This window comes from Poecilia reticulata, linkage group LG2 (genome assembly GCF_000633615.1).
Source record: "Poecilia reticulata strain Guanapo linkage group LG2, Guppy_female_1.0+MT, whole genome shotgun sequence".
Taxonomy (NCBI): Eukaryota; Metazoa; Chordata; class Actinopteri; order Cyprinodontiformes; family Poeciliidae; genus Poecilia; species Poecilia reticulata.
In genome coordinates, this window is record NC_024332.1 from 33754941 (window position 1) to 33764959 (window position 10019).

At 36.9% G+C, this 10019-nt stretch overlaps 1 protein-coding gene across 2 annotated transcripts in view; it reads right to left on the reverse strand.

The window, feature by feature from the left end:
• The window catches only part of LOC103461649 (transient receptor potential cation channel subfamily M member 2-like), a 25589-nt gene extending 15937 nt beyond the window's left edge, over positions 1-9652 (reverse strand). Inside the window, exons 1-5 of one of the 2 annotated variants that reach the window (XM_008403933.2) lie at positions 8972-9652; positions 6803-6936; positions 2528-2631; positions 1591-1640; positions 878-1046 (exon numbers count right to left, since the gene is read on the reverse strand). In XM_008403933.2, the coding sequence (XP_008402155.1) occupies positions 878-1046; positions 1591-1640; positions 2528-2631; positions 6803-6860 (381 nt within the window). In that variant the 5' untranslated portion in view covers positions 6861-6936; positions 8972-9652. Of the gene's footprint in view, positions 1-877; positions 1047-1590; positions 1641-2527; positions 2632-4390; positions 4520-6802; positions 6937-8971 lie in introns of those variants that run through there. The other variant, XM_008403935.2, reaches the window with a different exon arrangement.
• Positions 9653-10019: the final 367 nt, after the last annotated feature.

Below are 10019 nucleotides of genomic sequence, written 5' to 3' on the forward strand. Positions count from 1 at the left end.
GTTTTCTGATGTGCCGATTTGGTGCGGGTGGGGGATGGGTGGAAATCTGATCTGTTATGTTAATGTTTGTATGTCAATTTGGAAAAATTCAATAAATAAATAAAAAAAAAACAGAAATGTGTATTTACATACAGTGCATCTGGAAATAATTCACTTTTTTCAATATTTTGATATATTTGCCTTATAACAAATCATTAAATTAATGTTTTTTCCTTCATATTCTAAATATCCCATTATGACAATGTAACAAAGTTTTTAGGTTTCTTGTAAATGTAATAATAATTAAAAAAACAAATCACTTTTGTGTAAGTATTTATGGCCTTTGCCATGAAGCTTAAAATTAAGCTGCTCCCACTGATAGTACTTGAAATGGTTCGACAGCTTAAACGGAGTCCACCTGTGGTAAATTCAGTTGATTGGACTCGATTTAGGAAGGCACACACGTCTATAAAAAGTCCCACACTTGACAGCGCAGGTCAGAGGTCAAACATTAAATCAAAGGAATTGTTTGTTGACCTCAGAGACAGGATTGTCTGGAGGCACAAATCTGGGAGGTGGTCAAAAACCTGATGGCCTCCAAATGGTTACCATCAAACCTGTTATACCGATTTTTGTTATAAATCGGTATAACAAAAATATTATACCAATTTAAAGTGGTATAATATCAATATAACAGACACATACACAAAATGCTTAGAAGAAAAAGGGACACTATTTCATTGTACTTGGGAATGAAGAGAAATTGCTCTTTTCTGGATGGAAATAACATGACCAAATAACAAGCAAAGGATCAAACAAATGTTGCAGAGGCGTTATCATACATGCTGTGTATTTTGACATAATAATATTACCTTTAATCTGAGATAGAATGATTTACCTTGCTACCCTTGCTACTCTTTTGGGAAGAACCACTAAAATCGATGTTTCCAAAAGCATCTGTTGACACCTCGTGGACATGTTTGTCTTCGTTAAAGGTATGCATTTTGAAGTCCTCTGGCTTGCTGGAGTCAAGCTCCGAGTATCCACTACAACATACTTCCTTATTACTGTAAAAAAAATAAATACAAATACAAATTGCATAATTTCACATGTTTATGTTGGTAGAAGAAGTTTAGACATGTAGGTTATGCACTACGAGAAGGATGTTATCATACTGCAGGGTAATAAAGGATTGGTATATTTTATGGGAAAGGATACCAATCCTTTATTGCCCTGATTTGCCTTTGTATTTCAGACTGTTGGACTGATCTTACTTCTCATGCATGAAGCCATTTTTCTCACCACTTCATGTTCAAACAGTTAAATTAATATCTAAGAACATAATGGAGTTTGGTTGTAAAGTTAAAAAGATTGCCAGAATTGAACATTGTCAGAATTCATCACATATTTAAAAAAAATATTTCGTTTTAGTTGCTTTTTTGACAACACAAAACAAGACAGTTTTGTAGATGTTGGCATTTCACAACTCTTTAACTTTAAACACAGTTGACTCAAAATGAGAAATAACTGCAGTCAGAGAAGTTTCCTCTCAAGATTTGTGAAATGTGCAGAAACCAAAAGCACAGAGGAAAGAGTGGCAAATCATCCTACCTGCAGCATTCCTTTTTTGTTATGTTGTTCTTGATCCACGTGGAAATTTTCTGGAAAGGAGAGGTAATAGACAAATGTTTAGCTGCTGTTTTGATTGCCAGAGTATGAAACAACCATGAATGAATCTCATCTCATCTGTTGAAAGGAATATACAATATAGACTGTGAATAATAACAACAATGTAAAGGTTTTTTTCAGACTGTTTTGTTGGAAAAGCATTCATCGCTCCCTTTTTCACAGACTTATATTACAACTACAAGTTTCAATAAATGTATAGTTTGTTTTTTGCAAAAACAGAAAGTAGTGGATAACTTTGAAATGAAAGAAAATGTATGCATCATTTTTTTTTTATGTTTTCACACAAATAAATTTTTGAAAGCTTTGGTATGTATTTGCATTTCCCTAAAGAAAAATGAGTTTCTTCAGAGTTACATGTAAACAATCCTAGAAACAATATAAAGCATGAAGTGCCAAAATAAAAAAAAACAGCTTGATCACAAATCACGATTAATCACCAATCCTCAAAGGATGTTATCAGATATCATCATTATATCATCAGACCTCAAAGATTGGTCTTTCACCTTCTTTCTTTTATCGTAAAAGACGATAAAAGACAAGCCTTTGAGGTCTTTCATCCTCAAAGAAGGAGGATCTCTTCTTGACCCAAGAGAACCCAAGACAGTTGTCTAGGGTTGAGAACTGTTCAATAACGTTTTGGATAGTTCTCAACCCAATTTCAGTAGTTTCTGCAGGGCTGACCCTATCAACCTGGGTGAGATTTTATGTAGAGGCTCTGAACTCCTGCAGGTCCCCCAATCAACCCACCGGTTTCCTATAAATAAACTCAACAATTTTTTATTTTTTTTTGGGAGGAGGGGATAAATGTTAACCAAACCATAAATTACCTATAAACTGAAACTATTGCAAATATTCAGACCTGATTTCTCTGATCCTGTAGGTTGGAGGCAGAAGGAGAGCTCCTTCTGCTTTCCTGCGATGTTGCAGAAGGACCTGGGGTGTCATTTAAAGGTATTGATACATCTGAAAAGAAAAGGAGAAGAATGATTCCAGAAATAAAGTAAAAATAACATGAGATGTGTTGCGTACAGTATGTTACTGTACAAGTAAAAAATACACAATGAATTTGCTGAAATGCAATTAATATCAGATTGAAATTATCACAGTGAAATGCAGAATTCAATAAAGTAATAAACTTTAATAGTATCTGTGACACACCAAATCAAACCAGGAACAAGTCACTTAGAATTTGTTCCAAAAAACAAGTTGCCTGTCCCTATGTTTCTCCACATATAACATAATGTGATCCAGAACGCTGCTGTCCACATTCTCACTAAAACCAGGAAGATAGAGCACATCACCCCAGTTCTAAGGTCCCTACACTGGCTCCCTATAGCTCACAGAATAGACTTTAAAATACTGTTTTTAGTTTATAAAACGGCTTAGCACCAAAATCGACTAAAGATCTGTTATCGTATGAACCTTCCAGACCTCTCTGGTCTTCTGGTTCTTGGCTACTCTGCATCCCCAGAACCAAACATAGAGAAGCAGCATTCAGTTTCTATGCCCCACAAATCTGAAACAAATTTTCAGAAAACTCCAAAAAAGCAGAAATACTGAGTTCCTTTAAATCAAGACTAAAAACACACCTCTTTGACATTGCCTTTGATTCACAATACCTGGAACATTGATCAACATATTTGATGTGCATTTGTTCGATAATTTGGATGACGGCATTTGACAAAATGTAAAATCTATTGCTTTTTTCATGATTAGTGGCTGTACTATGTTTTATATTTGTGGAGTGAAAAATCTTTAAAAGATTATTTTTCAAAATAAGGCTGCTGAGAATCAAAAGTTTCAAGAAACAAATGCTTTTGATAACATCTGCAGATGGAGAGACGCTTGACAATGTCAGAGTAGGCTCTGACAAGAGTAATAAGATCTGTTATTGTATGAACCTTGTATGAACCTGTTTTTATACAATTTCTCCACACGCAGGTGGCGACTGAAAACTTTAGCTGCTACACAGCATATTTGGAAGTGTTCCATCAACTCCTACAGAGTTAAATTCAACACTTTGAAAGTGTCTATATTGGTTCACTCTGGATGGTGTAGAAGTTACACTTTTGAAAGTGTTATTTGTGATAGAGTTGAATCAACACTCACAGTAGGTTGAAATCAAACACACTTCAGTGTTAATCTACCCAACACTAGTGTATATTGTCAAAAGTTAACACTATGAACGTGTTAATCGAACACACAACAGTGTAAAGTATATATTAACATAGAAATCTGAGCTTTGAAATGTTTTACAGAAAGTTTGGATCCCTGAAGACATGTTTTGCCTCCCATGTGGGCCCCATGAAGGTCTAGGCCGGGTGCCTGCTGCAACCACTACCCCATCTGTTGCTCCTTCCCTGATGTGATGTCACAAATATGTTACAATTGTGGGAGGAACTACCTGATGTTGATTTCTAAATCACCACCAGACTGAGTGTTGATTTAGACTGTTGGAGTTCATTTAGAAATCAACACTGGGCTGGATTGCTTTTTGTTTAAGTCTTTGGAATTCTTTAGTGAGTGTTAGGGAAACTAACACTCATGTTGTTGTTAACACTGTATTTTTAACATACAACACTTGCACTGAAAATCTGACACTTCCGAATTTGCTGTGTAGACATCTACGTCACTCAGTTCCCGAGAAGCATCTGACAACCAAGTTATTTCAGAAACACATTGAAAGGAAGTGTAATATGTAAATAAAGGTAAAAAAATGTACCTTTAAGTCGTCTGCTCATTCTGCGTAGGCGGGTGTTAAATTTCCCTCTACGATCAGCAGATGTTTTCCAACTGACGTCTTATTTTATTCTTTAGGTGTTAAAAAACTGACCTTTAACTCATGTCTAAACAACATCTGAGGCCAGGCGCTGAGACAAGATGGCTCGACTTCTTCCTGTCACAGCTCTGAGCAACCTGCATTTCCTGTTGAAAACGGCTTCTGAGTACAGACACTATCCGTCACTATCCGTCACAAAATTAAGGTTATCACTAACCTTGATTTTGTTTTTCTTCAATATGATGCTAAAAGTAATTGTATTTGGATATAAGTATAGAATATATGAGCTTCATTTAAGCTTAAGAAACTATATGGTAAGCTTACTATAATATTATGCAAAAGTTAATCTTGTTTCTTTAAGAATCTCAAGGTAGCTTCCTATGATAAAACTAAGTAAAAATGAATATTTCAGAGAAAAATATTCGCACCCTCATAAAAGTTTTGGCACCCTGATTAAGTTTGATGTTTCTAAGGCCAGAAACATCAGAGAGAAAATGGTCAGACCTGATTTTAATTTGACATAATGTAAAGCTCTTTGAACTTCCTTGTTGCCGAAATGTGATATACAAATTAACTTACTCTCCAGTCATACATGTCGACACTCGATGCTGGTGGTGAAAGGAAACGAATGTAATAGAACAGTCTTCATCACGGCAAGGTATAATCAACCTTCAGGACAATTTTCTGAAAGTTTTAGGACTATTTTCTTGCTGATCTTGCTTGCAGAGTGCATGCACCATTCATGGTCAGATCTTCTTCAGTTTTCATTTCTATGTATTTCACATCATTGTAAAGCTTTTCGAATCTCTAAAAACTCAAAGCGCCCCACGGAAGACTTGTGCCTGGTTTTGTCATGACTAGTCATATATAAGAATATAGTCATGATGCTAAGTTGACATTACTCTGTGCTTATGTTATTGTTTCGGTCACTGACCTCTCTTCATGAAAGAGCTCTGCTCCTTTGTGTTTCATCTCTACCTGGCTGCCACAGCTGAAATGTGTCGGACCTCATCAGCCACCCCATAAAGAGCTTCATGCTGGAGATGTCAGATCCCTTTTCTCCCTGGGCCTTAATCTGAAGTGATCTTGTCTGTGAGCTGACTGTTTGTGGGGACTTAAACGCTCTTGCTGTGAGCATTTTGTGAATAATTAAGCGTCTAACTAAAGTTGTGTGTTTCTGTTCACAGTGGAAGCTGGTTGGGGTTCTCTGCCATTTTTGTTGTAAACTGTTTTCTCCTGTTTTGTGGTTAGCCAGGGAGTTCAGGTTTTGTATTTTCTTTCAGTTCTCCTTTAGAAAGTGGTTGTTTTATTTTATAGTTAAAAGGGTTTTTTTGTTTGTTTTGGCCTTTGATACCCTGAAGCTTTTCCCTGTGTCATCTGCCTCCTGTGATTGAGATTTTACCTAAAAAAAAAAATCTGCTCACTATCAACTGTTTAGATTACTGGTTTTGTGTTGCACCCAGTGCCTGAATTCACCTTATTGGTCTTTTGGAGAGGGGTTGCAACAGTAATAAGTTTGCACAACTGACTTGTTCTTGCAAACCTGCAGTTATTCTTCATTGCTTTGTTCCCCTTGAAGAAACTGGGATTTACTCGGTTTTCATCATCACTTTCTTAGGAGAGCAGAAGAAACCTCTTGCAAATGTGTGAACAATTTCTCATTAGTTTGACACATATTACCCTCCATTATCCAAAATAAATGTCATTAAACCAGTCCAAAATAATTTTTTCTTACTATGGTAGCCAAACAGAAATCACTTGTTCCTAAGTATTAGAAACTACATAGATAAGTATGAAACCACTGAAGCACCTGTTTCACACTCCTTGATTGACTGCAAATGTTCAATTAGCATTCAATCTGTAGGCTTTAAAAGGTGCCATGTTTGTGTTATTTACCAGCTTGGATGGAGGAGATCCCAGGCAGATGGGAATGAGAGTCAATACAGCATATTTCTTGTGTAACAGATATTTTCTTTATTTTCTAATTGATTTTATTTTGGTTTACATTTACAGTATTCTCTGCAATACTGACAGTATTTCAGTTTTTAGCTCAGTTAAAAAAAAAATGGAATCAATAAAACAACCATCAAAGCATTGTGCATGATGGTGTGGGGGTAGAGCGCATAACCCTTTTTCACAGGCCTCTGTAGCCATTATAGGTTCAAGTCCCAGCCTGTTGACCTTTGATGCATGTCTTCCCCCTCTCTTACATCCTGTCAATTTACTGTCAGATAAAGGCCGCTAGAGCTGAATTATCCCTGCTCTAGTCCCCGTCCCCACCCCCACAAAACAAAAAAAAAAAAAACCTAAGGCAACAGGCAGTTACATCACATTGTCAGATTAGTTTTACTGTACCTTTGTTTTTTTCTTTCTTCCTTCCGTTTTTCTTTGTTCCTCCTTGGGCATCAGACATTGTGCGACGTTTTGACGTGATGCTCTCTGAAGCCACTTCCCGGACAAAACTTGTCCTCCCAGAGTGCAAGTTATACCTGAGAGCAGTGAGGGGAGGGAGATGGAGTGATGTGTGGGATGCAGGTATACACCAAATAGTAGAGAAGTAAGGGGAACTAGGCAAGATATTATTATTATTATTAGATGTGATATTTAGTATTAATTGTCATGCAGCTAAATACAGAATCTTTTATATCAGGAAATTACTTATTTTTTTATCTTGCCCCTTTTTTTTATTCAGGGCTGGCCAGTGGCATAGGTAGAAAAACCTATACCCATCAGTCCAGGGGGTGCCAAATACAGGGGCAAGAATAAAAAAGTAACTTTCAGTATTCTTTTTAAGTATTTTGGATAATAATATGATTTCCTAATATGATAGATTCTGCACTAATTTACTAATTTATATTAAATGCTCCATCTAATGATGACACTTTACCTAGTTGTCCCATCATTCTCTACTATTTGGTTTATTCCTACAGCCAACACACCTCTTACTCCTCCCATCACTGCTCTCAGGTATGTGTTGCGTTCTGACTGGGGGGACTGGTTAGGTGAGTGTTGTAAGGAAAGTGACTTCAGAACGCATCATGTCAAAACATTTCAAATTGTCTGATGGCCAAGTAAGAAAAAAACAGAAAAGCAGAAGAGAAAAAAACCTGTCAGAAAAAGTAAGTAGAGTAAAACTAATGTGATGAAATTGTCTGTTGCTTTTGTTATGGATATATGATTCTGCATTCTTGCTATATTAATTTTATCTGCTTACATGCACACAGGTGCATGCCTACACAACCATACGCAATTAACAGTGATAATTATTGATGATTAATAATAATAAGACACAAAAAGTTGCATTGCCGTGTTACAACTACCGCATAAATGTTTTGAATCTGTAAAATACACTCAAACACCTTTCTCTGGTTGGGTTCACTTACTCACTCACTCGGTAATAGATGAGCTATGCATGTGGGTGCAAGTTTACAAATCAGTATGCTTAGTTCCAACGAACACTTTTCATGAGAGTTTTCTCTGCGGCGTTGGGTCATGATCGTTTCCTTGGAAGTGCTTCAGGCCTTGCATATTTCATCTCTTCTATCAAATGCACACTTGCCTATGCTTGTATAATTAGAAAATGTTAGTCGTTGGATCCCAAATGCCATTCCAAATTAAAGATGAGAGAACTAAGGTGCCTACATCCCAAGGTGTATACTTGCTTTTTAACCCGCTGTCCGTCTAAGAATTAAACAGACCAAAGAGGGAGGAAGAATGCAAACAGTTACTGATTTGCTTGAGTTGTTTCAGTCACTTCTCTTGGAAAATTGCTCACTTCTTACAAGTATAAAAGTAGGACCCCTGTAGGTTTGTTGACATGGAGCACATTGTTTTTAAATAGTTCAACAGAGCAAAATCATCATCAACAACCTTTCTACCAATGTTCCTATAATCTGACTGTTATTGCGCAATAGCCAGCCCCACCTTAAACCCTCTCAATTCTCACAGACTGACTATTGACCAGTTCTCCAGTTAATGGGTCGGGAAAGTATCTAGTTCCTAGGGCTTTTACTCCATGGATAATCTAGAAAACATTCTATTGAAGTTGGTTGCAGGAGGACTAGTCTAGCCTCTGAATGCCTACAGTCCAAAAGTTATCACCCTTTTCAATCATTAAGGCAATTAACCTGGTAGCTCTCACGGTTACTTTCCCCCAATAATCACTTTTGTTAACGGCGGCTCTCTCCCTTATAATAACGAGCACTTGTTGTAGACTGGATAAATTTTAGTGGCTCGGCTTCAACCCCAGGGTAATTATTTACTCATCGCCAAAGAAACCGATGGAGCCACCATTTTCCTAGAACCATGCACATAATTAATTTCAATGTCCACAATTGTCAACAAAATGTAATATATATTTTTATTAGTAGCTTTAGCAGGGTTAAGTGACAGCAGCTTATTTCAAAAGATTTACCAATTACAATTAACAATTTTTAGATATCAAATTACAACCACATGATCTATCCCTTCCTTATCCTATCACTAGATTTTCTAAGAGGCTTTGGGGAGCAGTCGGACTCATACCCAGTAGATGTAATGTCCCTTGGCAACAAAAATTTCGACGTTCTTGGTCAGAATCTTGTCTTGATGAGACGAAAATCCCCTTAAAATGGACCAAAGCAGATCCAGTCCTTTATATCCTTCAGACTCTTAGATCCCAGTCAATCAGTGACCTTTGTCCATTCACCAAGTCCACTGCAGCAGAGTTGGGGTCTTTGGGGCAGAGAGCAGGGCAGTGGTTGAGTCAAGAATCCTGGAACTGTGGGAACACGGGTCTTGTCCCTTACAGGTGGAGCRGAGCCTTTAGCCTGTCCTTGGATTCCAGGGCGCCGTCTTCTGCTGTTGGTCCTTCTGCATCATGTTAGCTCTACTCCGACACCAGCAACAAAGAACACTTTGCTTCCCCTTCTTAGAGTTTATATATCTTTTGCTTACATGTGTGTGTATGTGGATGGTATATGTGACAACCGTCCACATGGGTGGTTCCCTTTTAGCCTTTGGAAAACGCCTAACATTTCACCCACTCTCACTTCTCTTGTCTTTGTCCACTTCTCCGCAATCATCTGTTTACGCTTCTTTTGAATGTTTTTACTCTACTTCTGAACAGGCACCATGTCTCACCCAAAAAGCCTCTTTTACTTGAACTCTAATCTGATTTATATCTCCAATACCCAAAAATTAACATTTGATTACTAAAAATCATTCCACTGAAATATGGACACTGCACGATTACTTAGACCCATAACACGTGTCAACCAAAATCAAAATACTTGAAATACATGTCAGATGAAATCARATCACGTCAAATAAATTGGCATATATGATTAAGACTTTCTATATTTAAGTACCTTTACGTCTAATTAACACTACTCTTATAATGAATCATTCTTTCAATCAAGAGAAATCAAAAATACAAGATTACCCATTCCTCTCAGGCTCTTATCTATTCTTCTTTCCCCTAACCTTTAATTAGTTACACCTTTGACACCATCTCAAGTTCAAATGTTTAAATCAGATTTTAAACCTTTTAGTTTCTCTTTGATTMAGCATTCATATATAATGATAACCATCA